The sequence below is a fragment of the Theropithecus gelada genome, chromosome 9 (assembly GCF_003255815.1).
Source record: "Theropithecus gelada isolate Dixy chromosome 9, Tgel_1.0, whole genome shotgun sequence".
Taxonomy (NCBI): Eukaryota; Metazoa; Chordata; class Mammalia; order Primates; family Cercopithecidae; genus Theropithecus; species Theropithecus gelada.
In genome coordinates, this window is record NC_037677.1 from 37,404,663 (window position 1) to 37,421,365 (window position 16,703).

The window sequence follows — 16,703 nt, forward strand, 5'->3', positions numbered from 1 at the left end:
GAGAACACTTTAAAGAAGAAAAACAACGTAGCCAATAACAGATACTGTTAATAAGACATACTTATTTCCATCTGAAGTTTTAAATAATACTCACAAAACAGAAATGAAGTAGTATTTTGTTCTTGCCACATAAGCAATATGAGTGTCAGATATTTAATTACTTGATGCTGAAAGTTACATAATTTTGATTAAAAATCTAGAGGTTTAAGTTTTTCCTAGATTACAACTCTCAAAGGAACTGAAACTCAAAGCAGGGAAAAAAAAATTTTGATCCTGTAAAACTATAAATGCAAATTCAACTGACCAGGATGAATGGGTGGAATATCCATAGCAGGTCTGCCTGACATCATTCGAGGATCCATGTAGGACTGCATCATGAGCCACCTTGGATCAAAACCCATAGAAGCCAAATGCTGAGGATGAGGCTGCATAGGCTGATAAAGAGGTCTGTGTGGTGGAGGAGGGACAGAACTACTGGATGGTTGTGAAGGAACAGTCTGTGGAAGTACACCTTGCTGTTGCTGCTGCTGCCACTGCTGCTGTTTCATCTGTTCCTGAAAAAGTAAGATCCCATATCTTGAGATTTTAGTTCCACATGACAAATTAATATAATCAATCATATCACAAAATAATCACCTGTTTTGAATCCTTGAAGGAAAAGTAAGAGTTCAAAAGATATTTAACAGTTAGAGTTGGCAAGACAAAAGACTGAAAGATGAACTGTAACATTTTACCTTATACTCAAGCACTGTATAATCTATCTCCTAGAAATGGAAGATGGTGTCTATAAATGAGGCAGAAGATCAAAAGGAATGACACAGAAGGTCAAGGTAAAACCCACATTAACTTTTATTTACAAAGAAAAATAATTTCAAGGGAACTTTGTGTGCTTTATGCATTATAAGTTTTATGTCTAATTTCCCAGATTATTGCATAATAACCATTTCAATCAGACATACATGATAAAATATTTTTATCATTACCTGCTGCCGCTGGAATCGTGGAGGTAAAGACTTCTGAAACTGTTTGAAATAGCCAGATAATACAGCCCGCCGAGGTTGAGACCCTGATTCTGGTTCTGTTTCATGCACCACTGGTGTGGCTTCCTTTTCACTGCGATTGCTGTCTTGTCTAGTGAAAACGGGTTCCTCCTCTGCTCAAAGAAAAGGTGAAAGGTATTCATCTATGACACTTATCAAACACATGATTTTTATACAGACTGAGGTATAATAAAAGTTAATGAGGAAGAAAATATCCTCCATACCCTAAAGCATTATTTTCTACTTTAACATTGGTAGTTATCAATGAGGTAACATTAGATTATCAAAACCTTAGATTTCCTAAAAGCTGCATTCTTAGAGATGGAGAGCAGAGATCCAAATGCTTCATCATATAAAATCTATGTTTGATTTTTTTTTAAATAATGAAACATTTCCAACTCTACCTATTTTTTTGTTTCAATAAACATCAATGTAATTGTCAGTATTTACTGGTAGTTCATTAAAATCTACATGAAAACACAAATGGCCTACAAACACTTAAAAAGAGAGCATGTTGGTTTATTTAGTTATTTATTAGATAAAGGGACTATAATCTATAAGGAAGACTAATGAGTTTAGTTATTTATTGGATAAAGGGACTATTATCTATAAGGAAAACTAATGAGTTTAAGTCTGAAGACAACAGAGTGATCACCAGTTATCTTCAAACATAATTCATTCTAGAATGTCATTTGTCACAATTACAAAGCCATGCTTATTACAATTCTTTTCTCAAATGACTAGTAATGAATTTAAAATGGAAGATTATCTCCCAATGTAAAAGCATGCTGTTAAGAATCACAAATAACATTTTTATTGCTTGGATTACATTCAATATTAAGAATGTTGTAAAAGAGTGAGCAGGTCATGGTGGTGCACGACTGTAATAACAGTTACTAAGGAGGCTGAGGTGAGAGGGTCACTGGAGCCTGGGAATTTGAGACCAGTCTGGGCAACACATCAAAAAAAAAAAAAAAAAGAATGTTGAAAGGGAAAATAATACACTGGAAGAAGAAGAGCTACATAGGCACTGACTTTAAAATCACATGTGTCTTGAGAACATCTCAGAGAGCATTAAAACAAACAAAAAAATTGTATGTGTCTAGTATCAGAATTGAGGGGGGAAAAAAAATCACATGGGTATATCTCACTGTTAAACCAAGCTAAAATTAGCTTGCCATGAGAATATATAAAATGTGAATGAAAATAAAAGCACAAATAAAACTTATTAAACTATGATAATGTTTTCCTTTCTCTTGTGAACACTTTATTTCACTATTTTGGTGTTACGAGCAATCTTCATAAGTACTTATGTAATATAAGCCCACTATCAATAGCACAGTTTCTCTAGATTGATTACTACGAAAAAAATCTGAAATCTTAGAGTCTTAACAAATGATCCATGAAGGCCTTTTTGGCCTTTATGGCCTTTATTTCATATGGCCTTTATTTCATAAAAAAAGTTAAAGATAAAATACTCATACTCTTACGGTTACATTAAGAGTCAAGTTTGAAGGTAACCCTGCATATAAATAAAAACTTTATTTTTAAAAACACATTCTTATTATTTTAAACAGCAGTGCCTTGTAGAAAAGAGCATGAGAGGTCAGGTTAGAAAACTTACAATATTTCCACATCAGAAAATACACTGAAATAAAACTGCATTTCTATTTTAATTCAAGTCGTTCATTAAAACTAAACTTTAGCCCAGGCGCGGTGGCTCACGTCTATAATCCCAGTAGTTTGAGAGGCCGAGGTAGGCGGATCACAAGGTCAAGAGATCGGGACTATTCTGGCCAACATGGTGAAACCCCGTCCCTACTAAAAATACAAAAATTAGCTGGTTGCAGTGAAATGCGCCTGTAGTCCCAGCTACTCGGGAGGCTGGGGCAGGAGAATGGCTTGAACCCGGGAGGCAGAGTTTGCAGTGAGCTGAGATTCCACCATTGCACTCCAGCCTGGAGACAGAGTGAGACTCTGTCTCAAAAAACAACAACAAAAAACCCTGAACTTTAACTTTGCCAAGACTTTATACTATATTTGAATGCCATTAATCAGTCTACAAGCCAACTTGGAGAAGAACAAAAAAGTTGATTAGATCTAGAAAAAGAATTTTATTTTAAAGTATAATTACTCTAGGAAACTACAGTTTAATAACATATCAACTACACCATGGAAGCTTGCATGTTTAAACTGATTAAACAGCAAACCTGAAATTATGAGCTAGGTGCAGTCATTTAATGATGATAATCCAACATTCTCATTAAGCTCTATGCCAGTTCACTTTTAGAGGTATTCATGCATGTGAACAAATGAGATTTTGTTTAGTTAAATGTCTTGGAGTCAGAAAAAAGCAGGGGGAGAATCAGTATATGTGACTAGGAAGTCAATACAATTCTGCAGATAAAACAGAAATGAAGCCCATCTAATAACTGAGAAACACTTCAGGGATGTCTGTTCATATACAGAATTAGAAAACATGGCTCTAGCCCATATTTTGTACTGGAAATGCTATCATAAAACAATCGTTTTTATTTTGATGACATATATTTAAAATATACAACCCCCAAACTGTAACCAACAAAAAGCTCTTTGTAAAGTTTATAAAAGAGAATGAAGAAGACTACCAAAACTTTATTACAGTTGTTTTCACTTTCTTGTTTTTCTACCATGGGCTCCAAATTAGGTTCTCTGGGTTCAATTTTCTCCTCTAATTTCTCCCTTTCCTTCTCCAGCTCACATTCCTTTTCTTGTTCTTTCATCTTTTGTAGTTCTTTTTCCTTTTCTTTCTGCCGTTCTAGTTCTTTTTCTTTTTCTTGCTTTCTTTCTTTCTCCATTTCTCTTTGTTTTTCCTGCTCCTTCTCCAGCTCTTTCTCCTTTTCCTGCTGTCTCTCCCTCTCTTTTTCCCTCTCCTTCTCTCGTTCCTGTTCTTGTTCTTTTTCAAGTTCTTTCTCATGCTCCCGTTCTTTTTCTCGCTCCCTTTCCCTAATTTCCTCTGGAGATGGTTGTTTTTCCAGGATGCCAAGCTTCTCATCCAATCGTTTCAGTTTCTCTGCACAAGCCGCCTTCCTTTGTTCTTCCATTCTTCGCTCTTCCTCTTCACGCCGTTTACGAGCACGTTCTACTGCTGCAGAAATTTCTGACTGTTGTCTTCGTCTTTGCTTCCATATTTCATCTTCATCAGCTACTTGCTGCTTGGAGGGAAAGGGGCCCGGTCTTCCAGGTACTGCCTGTCGATCTGGAGGTGGATGCTGAAACATTAAGGTATCAGATGAGTATGACAACTCTATTTCTGACTAACATTGGGTATCAGGCATGGAGAAGGAAAAACCCCACAAAAGTATCAGAAATTTCTCTGATGAACATACACATTAAAATGAAAACACATAAGATGGGAAATATATTACATCTAGATAATTCACCAAACTAAGACCAGATTAATCCAGCTCTCCAATGTTTACTGAGTATGTACCTATTTATTGTGCCAGACATTGTTGCTCATTCAGTATTTGTTGAATAAAATTAGAAGCACAACAGTGAATCTCAAAATCTAGTTAGAGACAAAGGAAATTTAGCATGAATGCTTTAGAAGCTGCTGCCACAGCTGGAATGCCTGAGAGAGAGAAATGAAGGTATTAAATATCCAAAATGATGGCATGTTTAGCTCTGAGAAAATTAAGGTACAGCTACAGGTAAAAAGCACAGAGCCAAAGAAGCAAGGTGAAAAAGACAGAGACAGTGCTGTAATGATACCCCAAAGAAGAAATTCCTACAAATTAGTCTGGGTGAAGAAAAGTTCTATCTTTAGACTGAAAGATCCAGAAAAGCTATCTAGAACCCGGAGTGGAGAATGGGAGGATCATCTGAAAGATCCAAGTTTCAATGACTGAATTTTCATTAATGTGTTACAAAACAATGACAGCTTTTAAAATCACTGCTTGCAACAATGCAAAAACAATAAAAGTAACAAAAAAATTTCTTTAACATACTGATTTTAAAAGCTACTAGGGTGAAGAAATCTTTTTTTTTTTTTTTTTTTTGAGACGGAGTCTCGCTCTGTCGCCCAGGCTGGAGTGCAGTGGCTGGATCTCAGCTCACTGCAAGCTCCGCCTCCCGGGTTTACGCCATTCTCCTGCCTCAGCCTCCCAAGTAGCTGGGACTACAGGCACCCACCACCGCGCCAGGCTAATTTTTTGTATTTTTTAGTAGAGACGGTGTTTCACCGTGTTAGCCAGGATGGTCTCGATCTCCTGACCTCGTGATCCGCCCGTCTCGGCCTCCCAAAGTGCTGGGATTACAGGGTTGAGCCACCGCGCCTGGCCTAGGTGAAGAAATCTTTTTTTTTTTTTTTTTTGAGATGGAGTCTCGCTCTGTCGCCCAGGCTGGAGTGCAGTGGCCGGATCTCAGCTCACTGCAAGCTCCGCCTCCCGGGTTTACGCCATTCTCCTGCCTCAGCCTCCCAAGTAGCTGGGACTACAGGCGCCCGCCACCTCGCCCGGCTAGTTTTTTGTAATTTTTAGTAGAGACGGGGTTTCACCATGATAGCCAGGATGGTCTCGATCTCCTGACCTCGTGATCCGCCCATCTCGGCCTCCCAAAGTGCTGGGATTACAGGCTTGAGCCACCGCGCCCGGCCGAAGAAATCTTAAAAGCCGTATGTAACCCAGCTGGAATGCTTACAAAAAGATTAAACAATGATACAACGAAAACACTTGACTGAATGTCTTTTTAAATGAATGCAGACTACCATGTACTAATAGTGCTATCATATGCAAACTACTTCAGCTCTCTGGTGCTGAGTTTCTTCATCCACAGCTCAGAGATAAGCTGAAAAACCAAATATATAAGTACCTAATTTACACAATTCACTTCAGAGAAGTAAAATTTACTTAAAAACGTGCTGCACATATTTTAAGTGTATAGTTTGATGAGTTTGGACAAATGATACACCTGTGTAACCACTGCTCCAATGCAGACACAGCATTTCCATCACTCCTCTTCCTCCCCCTGTGGCCCCAAGCACCCGGACCCTAACCTTGTATAAAGTTTTGTTTGTCCTTTCTTTCGTCTTTTATATAAACTTCTTTTGCTAAGTATAATGGCACTGAGGTTATTTTATGTATGAGTAGTTTGCTCCATTTTACTGCTGGATAGTATTCCATTGTGGGCATGCTGTTTCATGTATGATAGACATGTGGGTTGCTTCCAGTTTTTAAACTATGAATAAAACAGCTATGAACATTCATGCATAAGTCTTTGCATAAATGAACGTTTTCATGGCTGTTGGATAAACAGCTAGAAGTGGAAATCCTGTGTCATATGGTAAATATATATTTCATTTACAAGAAACTGCCAAACTGTTTTCCAAAGTGGTTATAAGGTTTTCCAGTGGATAAGGTTGCCAGCTGCTCTGTACATCCTTGCCAACACATGGTGTCATCAGTCTTTAATTTTGGCAGTGTAGTAAAATCTCAGTGATTTTAACTTGCATTTCCCTAATAACTAAAGATACTGAGTAATTTTCCATGTGCATACTGGGCATTCTTACATTTTCTTTTCAGAAACAAATGTTCAAGTCTTTTTGTTTAACTACTTATTATTGAGTTGTAAGATATTAAAAAAAACAAAAACAAAAACAAAAACGGCCCAGGCTGGACATGGTGGCTCACATCTGTAATCCCAGCACTTCGGGAGGCCAAAGCAGGAGGACTGCTTGAGCTCAGGAGTTCAAGACTAGCCTGGGCAACACGGCGAAACCCAATCTCTACAAAAAGATAAAAAATTAGCCGGGCATAGAGGCGCATACCTGTGGTCCCAGCTACTTGGTAGGCTGAGGCAGGAGGATCGCTTGAGCCCAGGAGGTTTAGGCTACAATGAGCTGAGATTGTGTTCCAGCCTGGGGAACAGAACACAACCCTGCTGCAAAAAAAAAAAAAAAAAAGCTTAGATACAAGTCCTTCATCAGATGTATTAGGAAGATTTTTTTCTGCAACATATCTTTGCATTCTTTGGGAAATGTTCTTCAAAGTCCAACTGACCAACTGTTTTTCCTTTCTAATTCGTGGCCAAGGTCTTATTTATCAAAGAAAACTTTGTCAGCTCCAAGTTCATGAACACTTGATCTTCTATACTTTTTTCTACACGTTTTAGTTTTAGCTTCTGTGTATGCAGAAATGCTATAAAGAGCTTTCAGTGGTTATGAGGAGAGGGATTGCTGGAAATGATGGTGATGGTTGTGATACGTGCAGATATCCCAGTAGGGTGATTAGAGAAGGTCTGGAGATCCTGATCATAACAAGGATTTCAGGAAAAGAAAATCTGCTTGTAAGAAAGAACAAGTAAAGAAGTCAGGAAGAGCAATGTGTATGTGGTGAGAACAGCAGATGAAATTAGAAAAGTAGACAGAGATCTGAAAGATCATGAGAAGGACCTGAACAAGGAGTAATGGACCTAATACATAGTTTTAAAAAGACAACAACTACTACAGGAGAATATGGGATGAAGGTGGCAAGTGAGCAGGCAGCATAAGAGGCAAGCAGTATCTGTCAAGAACCCACTCCAATAGTTCAAAGGAAAGTAAGAGGTGGTAGCAAGCAGTCAGTGTATATTTTGAAGGTAGAGGTGACATTTTGCTGATAAAGCTAGATGTAGGGTAAAAAAAAGAGTTAAGAGTAACTTCTAAGTTTCAACCTTAGCAAATATGTGAATAATAATGCCATTACCTGCAATAGGAAAGACAGGAGAAGCAGCACTGTGGATACATAGGGTAAGTGGGGGTGTGTGTTATGGTTTGGACATATTTGAGCTGTTTACTAGAGATCCAAGTGGACATGTTGAGTTGATTGTTGAATATATGACTCTTAAAAGTCAGGGCAAAGCTTTTTGGCCTAAATGTACATTTGAATGCCATCAGCTCATAGAAGACATTCCCAAGGAAAAGGATACAGATTTTTAAAACAGACTGAGAACAAGACTTAGTTCTCCAACACTCGAAGTGTAGGAGGCCCAGAAGGAATACAAAGCAAAGAAAAACAAAATAGTGAGGTGTCTCAGATGCAAGTAGGAAAAAAAGTGTTTTAAGGATAGGCCAGGGATGGTGGCTCAAGTCTGTAATTCCAGCACTTTGGGAGGTCAAGGTGGATGGCTTGAGTCTAGGAGTTCGAGAGCAGCCTGGACATGAAGGCGAGACCCTGTCTCTGCAAAAAATTAGCCCAGTGTGGTGGTGTGCACCTGTAGCCCCAGCTGCTGGGGAGGTGAGAGGACCCCCTTGAGCCCAGGAGTCCAGGTGACAGTGAGCTATGATTACACCACTGCACTCCAGCCTGGGCCAGAAAGCAAGAGCCTGTCTCTAAAAATATATGCATATACACAAGAGGGATGGAGTAATCAACTACGTCAATGACTCAGCTGAGATTTAAATGAGATGAAGACAAGAAAACTGAATTTGTCAAGATGGAAGTCATCATTGACTCTGATAATAATAGTTTCAAAGGTAGAGTGGGAAAAGAAAGCATGCCTGGAGAGTGCTAATGAAAGAATGAGCAGCAAAAGATGGTAAGTATAAATAGCTCACTAAAACAATTTCACTGATGGAGAACAGAGAAATAGGGTAGACACTGCAATGGGATGGAAGGTAGTGGGATGGAGTAATGTTAACAGAGAGGTCTTTGTGAAGTTGTTTTTCTGAAAAGATGAGAGATAACATTATCAAAAGTAGAAAAGGATACAAGGAACAAAGTAAAAAAGTGTCCTTAGCAGCAAAAACAATAGGAAGAAAAAGTATACAGTGAAATGGAAAAAAAAAAAGTTATCTCCTAGGTACTTCTTATTTTCTTAGTGAAACTTGGAGCATGCTTATCAACTGAGAATGAAAATGAAAAGGATGAAGAGTAAGACATGTAAGAGTCACAAGGTAAAAAGTTAGTAACTGTTTCATAAAAGTTTTAAATAAAAAATTTGGTGTCTTTCCACCAAAACAAAACAAAAGGTCAAATAAAACATATAATCCATAAACAAGCATTTAGTTAAAATTTACCTGCTGTGCAAGCAACTTTGGAGGTGGTGGCAGATGTGAAGATGTTCCACGTTCCTATTACAAAGAAGAAAGAATTACTGTTATTATTTTGGAGACAGTCTTGCTCTGTCGCCCATGCTGGAATGCAGTGGCATGATCTTGGCTCACTGCAACCTCTGTCTCCCAGCGCCAAGCAATTCTCATGCCTCAGCCTGCTAAATACCTGGGATTACAGGTGTGTGCCAACACGACCGGGTAATTTTGCATTTTTAGTAGAGACAGGGTTTTGCCGTGTTAGCCAGGCTGGTCTCGAACTCCTGACCTCAAATGATCCGCCTGCCTCAGCCTCCCAAAGTGCTGGGATTACAGGTGTGAGCCACTGCACCAGCCTGAAAGAATTACTTAAAAATAAACATATAAAAAAAATATATATCGGCCAGGTGCGGTGATTCACGCCTGTAATCCCAGCACTTTGGGAAGTCAAGGTAGGCGGATCGCCTGAGGTCAGGAGTTCAAGACCAGCCTGGCCAACATGGCAAAACCCTATCTCTACTAAAAATACAAACATTAGCCAGGTGTGGTGGCGGGCGCCTGTAATCCCAGCTACTCTGGAGGCTGAGACAGGAGAATTGCTTGAACCTGAGAGGTGGAGGTTGCAGTGAGCGAAGATCGTGCCACTGCACTCCAGCCTGGGTGACAGAGCAAGACTCCGTCCGTCTCAAAAAAGCAAAGAAAAAGGAAAAATATATCTATTAGAAATATTTCAGCAGGGCGCGGTAGCTCACGCCTGTAAGCCTAGCACTCTGGGAGGCCAAGGCGGGTGGATCACAAGGTCAGGAGTTAGACACCAGCCAGGCCAACATGGTGAAACCTATCTCTACTAAAAACACAAAAATTAGCCGGGCATGGTGGTGGGCGCCTGTAATCTCAGCTACTTGGAAGGCTGAGGCAGAAGAATTGCTTGAACCTGAGAGGCAGAGGTTGCAGTGAGCCAAGATCATGTCACTGCATTACAGCCTGGGAGTCAGATCAAGACTCCATCTCAAAAAAAAAAAAAAAGAAATATTTCTCAATGTACTGATTTTCTCAATATCACAAGATTCCTAAACATCTTTCTCCTTCTCTATTTTTAAATAAAAGCATATCACTCATTACAAGATTACTTTTTATGGAATCACTCTGCTATTTCAACAAGGTTAGAATCTCAAATGCACTTTACAACAAAAATTTTAGCCAGGCGTGGTGGCTCACACCTGTAATCCCAGCACTTTGGAAGGCTGAGGCCGGTGGGTCATTTGAGGCCAGGAGTTCAAAATCAGCCTGGCCAACGTGGTGAAACCTCTTCCCTACTAAAAATACAAAAATTAGCCGGGTGTAGGGGCACACCACTGTAGTCCCAGCTAGTCGGGAGGCTGAGGCACAAGAATCTCTTGAGCCCACGAGGTGGAGGTTGCAGTGAGCCAAGATCGCACAACTGCACTCCAGCCTGGGTGAAACAGCAAGGCTCTGTCTCAAGAGGGAAAAAAAGAATTTTAGTCTAACTGTTCTGGAATTCTGATCCAGAAAATCTGACTGGGGAGAGCTATACCTCTAATTACTAAATTTTATTTATGTAAGCTCAATTCGTTTCTAGTGGCAAACTAAAAACATGAGATCTTAAAATCTAAAACATAATGGAACAAAATATATGAAACATTCACTTGCTAATATACATACCACTGTCACAAAAAAAGTCAAAGACATATTCCATCTATTCCTCTATTCTTTCACGAAAAATTCTCATTCCCCATTATGCCAATAAAAAAGTCACACAAAAAATTTTATTAAAATGTTATTTTAAAAATTATTCTTTTTCAGGGTTCATAAATTTATTCTTCAATGGATCATCAATGCCTTAAGATTAAAACCATTGTAGAGCATACATTTTTAAGAAGTGGTTCTTATATAGTCTACCTCTCTCCCATATCAAACTACTTAGAATTTCTTGAATGTGCCGTGTTTTCTCATACTTCTCTACATGTGTTTCCACTGCTTATAATAGCTATATTCCCTTTGTATACTGGCTAAATCATGCTTAAGAATTAGCTCACGTACTTAGTCTTCTGCAGCTTTCTACCTTAAATGAATTCTCGAAGAATTTATTTTGTACCCTCTATGATTATGCTACTTAGTCACACTTCTTACTGACTTTTTTTCCTGTCAAAGAAACTGTTAGCTACCTCCTTTTAGCCCTCAGAAGGGACAAGTTCCTCCATCTATTTTGTATGAATCCAACAAATACATGCTAATTATACTGATTCCTTAATAAAGAGATAAGCGGACTCCCTTGAAAGTAGCCCTTTTTATTCCCAGTTTATAATGCATCTTTTGCAACCGTTTACCATCTCAGAAGTAGGTTCAAATATCTATTGCACACACATTTCCCTTCATTCACAATGTTCTTCAAAATGATTCAGACTTTAGATGTCCCTACTCACTATGTGATTTCCCTACAGATAGTGTACCATTCACACAAAAAGAATGACTAGTATTTAAGTATTCAATAAACTGTAAAGCACTTCAGCAATGCTTATTTTATTTTAGAAAAATGTCATCCCTACACTTTGCTATGACTGAGCTGTATCATAAGGTGAAAAGGGTGAAACTTTAGTTTTACTTAATTTTAGCTACTCTACTGATAATTCTGGTTAAATGCAATCAAAATTATGATAGATTCAAGACTATTCAAGAAAAAATACACAGTTCCCTTTTCCTAAGTCCCATTCCACTCAGTGATAAGACTAATTCAAGATAATCCTTGAAATAACAGGGATCTCCATGAGTCCAACAAACCTGATTAAATGAAGGTCCTTTCCCAAAGGGAACTTTTGCTACTGATGGTTGGGCAGGTATTTGAGAAGATGATTTAGCGTTGGAAACTTCATCTGCTTCTTTTTTGTTTCCATTGTTTTCAGAGGCTTTCGAACCTTGATCCTCACTGAAAAATCAAAATGCAGAAAAAATAAAGTGGACCAACTGTATCGTAAGTACATACATTTTTTTTGGCAATTAAAAAAAATTATTTCGGTATGGTTTCTGGGGGGGAATGTATTAAGGAATGAGATGCGTATGTGACCTACTAGTGCTAATTTCTTCTTTCAATAAATATATACTATGAAAGTGCAATACAGTAGTTGTCAAATCTAAACACACACGTCAGGCATATATCCTGGCCAAAGAATATAATCACATAATTTCCTATCTCCTCTATGTAAGAAATATAATCCAAATATAACTGGGTAATATTGGAATTATTATTTAACTGCATTCTAATTTATTCTGATTTAATAAAAAGATAAACTACAGTATTTTTGCAAAGCCACAGCAAATCACAGGTATCTCTTACATGATCATAAAACGATTGTTTGTCACAATGCCATAACTGAAAAATTATGTCAAATGTGCTTACAAACTTCCATATATTTTAAAAGCCCAACATTTACGATATATAACCCATATATTCCTGACTGGTGCTCCAATATTCCAGAATGAAGGAAAAAGAAACAAAAAACTCCCCATTTTCTAAGGCCCTAATGCAGTTTACTAAGTTTTAAGAAATCGAGGACCTGAAGCAGCTGTAGTTACCCAGGGAATTATTCTCCAATTTTATAAATATGGATCAGGCCAAGCAAGTAACAGTTTAAAATTGTTCCTAATACAAATTCTCAAAAGATCTCCAAACTAGGTGCCAAATACCTAAATATCTTTTTTTGAGATACAGTCTTGCTCTGTCACCCAGACTGGAGTGCAGTGGCATGATCTCAGCTCAATGCAACCTCCGCCTCCCAGATTCAAGTGGTTCTCCTGCCTCAGCCTCCTGAGTAGCTGGGATTATAGGCATGTGCCACCACACCTGGATAATTTTTGTATTTTTAGTAGAGACAGGGTTTCACCATGTTGGCCAAGCTGGTCTTGAGCTCCTGACCTCAAGTGATCTGCCTGCCTCAGACTCCCAAAGTGCTGGGATTACAGACATGAGCCACTGCATCCGGCCCTAAAAGTTTTTAAATCAACTTTCTTGAGACGCAACACATTTTAATTAACGGATTAGCTGTATACTGTATTAATCTAGCTCATTAATCACCTTCTATTTAGTAAAACTTCTGAGAATATATAAATTCTACAAATAACAATTGTCTATTAATAAAGCCTCTCTGCATAAGTAGTTAATATTGTATCAACAAATTTCATACTGTTATTAGTAAAACATACCACAACTTACCTGTTATTCTCTTTAGGACTGTTACTTCCTTGTTCATCATCATCACTGAAATTTAGTTGCTCTGTATAATCTACTTCCATCTGAGCACCTATTAAATTAAGGAAAACTCAGACTGGCTGCTTGAAAGCATCTAACAATTTAAAGCACTTAATTAATTTTGCCTCTTACCTGCCCAACCCTCATCAGCTTCAGCATCTAGGTTATCAAAATTATCAAGCTCCTTTAGTTCTGATGCACTAAGAATGGATGGGCGTTCAGGCTCTGAGGCCCATGAAGGAGGTGGGCCTCTTCCTCGGAGGCCTCTAATGAAAGGCATGTCATGGAAAAGACACAAAAGTTTATGATACTAAATTGGGAGAATACTAAAAGATTGGAATTTAGTTCATTTCGACATTAGTGTTTTCTACACCAAGATATATAATATGATCTGCATTGACATGTATGAAAAAATTAATATTAATACGTAATTATAGGATAATACGTAACTCTTAAGTAACAGCTGACACAGTTTTTAAGAATTCTCAAACATTTAAGATAAAACAAATATATGCTAAAGGATAACAATATGAATAAAACTAACTTCAAAACACATAATTTTGAGGAAAATAATTCAAGAGGATGATCAAGTCTCACATAATAAGCAAAAAAAAAAAAAGGAGGAGTCCATAACATGAAAGGAAGAGGAGAAAAACAAGTGTCATCAATTTTAGGACCATGGTTTTCAGTTTTCTTTTTTTTCGAGACGGAGTCTCGCTCTGTCGCCTAGGCCAGAGTGCAGTGGCACAATCTCAGTTCACTGCAACTTCTGCCTGCCAGGTTCAAGCAATTCTCCTGCCTCAGCCTCCCGAGTAGCTGGGATTACAGGTGCACACCACCATGTCCGGCCAATTTTTTGTATTTTTTTTTAGTAGAAACAGCATTTCACCATGCTGGCCAGGCTGGCCTTGAACTCCTGACCTCCTGTGATCCACCCACCTTGGCCTCCCAAAGTGCTGGGATTACAGGGTTGAGCCACTGTGCCCGGCCTGGTTTTCAGTTTTCAAAATCCTATGTAAATTAATTTAAATGTTTAAAAGAATGAATTATATCTGGTCTGTCTTATAAGAGTTAGCCAATTATTTATTAATGACAACTGTACTGTGAGGACAGGAAAACGATCAATTACACAACTCAAAATCACACAATCCACTCCACCTTCAGGAAATCTTAACAAGCATATACATATTCCTTACAGACTTTAATCATTTAATAGCCTTACTTGTTTCCTTCAGATAAAGAAGGTGGGAATCTCATGGGACCATGTAGAGGAGGATATGTCATCCTTGGATACTGTTGAAACATCTGAATGAAGGAAACAAAAAATTTTGATAAATTTAGCAACCCAGTTATTTAAAAAAATTATATATATATATATATATACACACACACACACACACACACACACACACACACACACATATAAATACATAAAAATCTGAGCCTAGGCCTGAAGTTATAATTTATAGAAACAATGATTAAAATGAATAAAACTATTAATGAATGTTACCTGCTAGCATAGATAATCACTCATCCTCAATAGCAACCCATTTCCAAGGCCATTGCCTCTACCAACTCTTTACAAATAGAGTAGAGCACATCATATGAAAGACTTCTGCATTATATTGATAAAATTACATTAAAGTAATTGTATTAACAAGGTATGTACACATTAAAGTAACTGTATCGAGATATGTAATGTAAAATTGCATTAAAGTAACTGTATCAATAAGATATAAATTAAAGTAACTGCATCAACAGGATATATACACACATGTACCCCAGCAAACAGCAAAGTGAAAATATTTGAAAAGCAGATGCTGTAGGCCTTCCTCCATAAGCAGGAGTAGAATAATTAGAGGCAGATTTGTGGATAAGGAGGATAACATCAGTCCCCAGCCCCAGCACCTCAAAAAGAAAAAAGTAGGGGTAGCAGGGGTAGGGAAGAAGAACTCAGTTCAGATAAAATTAAGGGACAGTCCACAATCCAAGGAACTGAGTTGGAAAAGGGGGACAGAGAGCTACCCAAAAATTTTCTACGGATATGGCATAGGTGAATTCTCAATCAAATTACTGCACAAATGATCATTATAAACAGTCCCAAACAGGTCCAGATATTATTCTCTGTAGGAACTTGGCTCTGGGAAACTAAACTTAAGAGAAGACATAAGATAGATTCTGAGAATAAATAACACCAAGGGATTCATCCTATGATTTTGAAGGGAGGAAGTGTCAAAGAATAGCTTGGTCATTTACTATTTGCTTATATCCAAGTAAAATTATGTAAATAATATGAAATTATATTACTGTAAAAACACAATTTATATCCTAAAATAGAAGACTAGTTTTTCTAAAAAGAAAGTAGTAACTATGTGTTAGATAAGAAAATTACCTTACATTTGAAGCAAGGATGTTTATATGATTATGCTGTCTAAAGATGAAAATTCTGGGCCAGGTGCAGTGGCTCACACCTGCAATCCCAGCACTTTGGGAGGCCGAGGTGGGTGGATCACTAGGTCAGGAGATGGAGACCATCCTGGCTAACATGGTGAAACCCTGTCTCTACTAAAAATACAAAAAAACTAGCTGGGTGTGGTGGGTGCGCCTGTAATCCCAGTTACTCAGGACGCTGAGACACGAGAATCACTTGACCCCAGGAGGCAGAGGTTGCAGTGAGCTGAGATAGCACCACTGCACTCCAGCCTGGCGCCAGAGTGAGACTTCGTCTTTAAAAAAAAAAAAAAGAACAAGAAGAAGAAGAAAAAGAAGAAATTTCTCTTAAGTCAGTAGAAGCAATGTTAATTAAGCCCAGCAACAGCTGAAACTCAGCTGGGGAAACTTTGAGGGATACTCTGGAGAATTTTCAGTAGCATCACACTTCTATACTGAAGTTAATAAAGACACTACTGGAGGCATATGTTCATAGCTAAAGCTGCATTAAATCCTTCATCTGGTCATTCCAGGCATAATTTCATGTGGTCTTAAATGCTTAAAGTCTAGGAATTTGCCAGAAAATTCATTATAGAAACAAATTTTAAATTCTCAGTATATAGTAGTGATATTTAAATGTTTTTGTTAATTAGCGGAACACATTATTCAAATATAATCGCTGATGAAAGTGGGAATGATGCCCACTTGGTCTCCCCTCTTTCCTATCCTACCCTCTCACTTGAAAGTTCAGGGATCTTTGGTAGCACAAATTGAAAATGATTAGAAAAAAAGGAATTTTTTTTCCTACCGATTTCTAATGGGTATAAATCATTTTTCAAGGCCAGGTCAGCATACTCCTAAACTTCTTTTAGGAAAACATTTAACGGTCAGGCACAGTGGTTGACACCTGTAATCCCAGCAC

General features: G+C 38.0%; 1 protein-coding gene across 1 annotated transcript in view; it reads right to left on the reverse strand.

The window, feature by feature from the left end:
* The window catches only part of LOC112631452 (protein PRRC2C-like), a 48,269-nt gene that overhangs the window by 23,982 nt on the left and 7,584 nt on the right, over window positions 1-16,703 (reverse strand). The window contains 9 exon segments of the mRNA XM_025396613.1: window positions 305-554; window positions 984-1,153; window position 3,045; window positions 3,674-4,291; window positions 9,076-9,129; window positions 11,887-12,031; window positions 13,316-13,403; window positions 13,484-13,617; window positions 14,574-14,656. Coding sequence (XP_025252398.1) covers window positions 305-554; window positions 984-1,153; window position 3,045; window positions 3,674-4,291; window positions 9,076-9,129; window positions 11,887-12,031; window positions 13,316-13,403; window positions 13,484-13,617; window positions 14,574-14,656 — 1,543 coding nt within the window.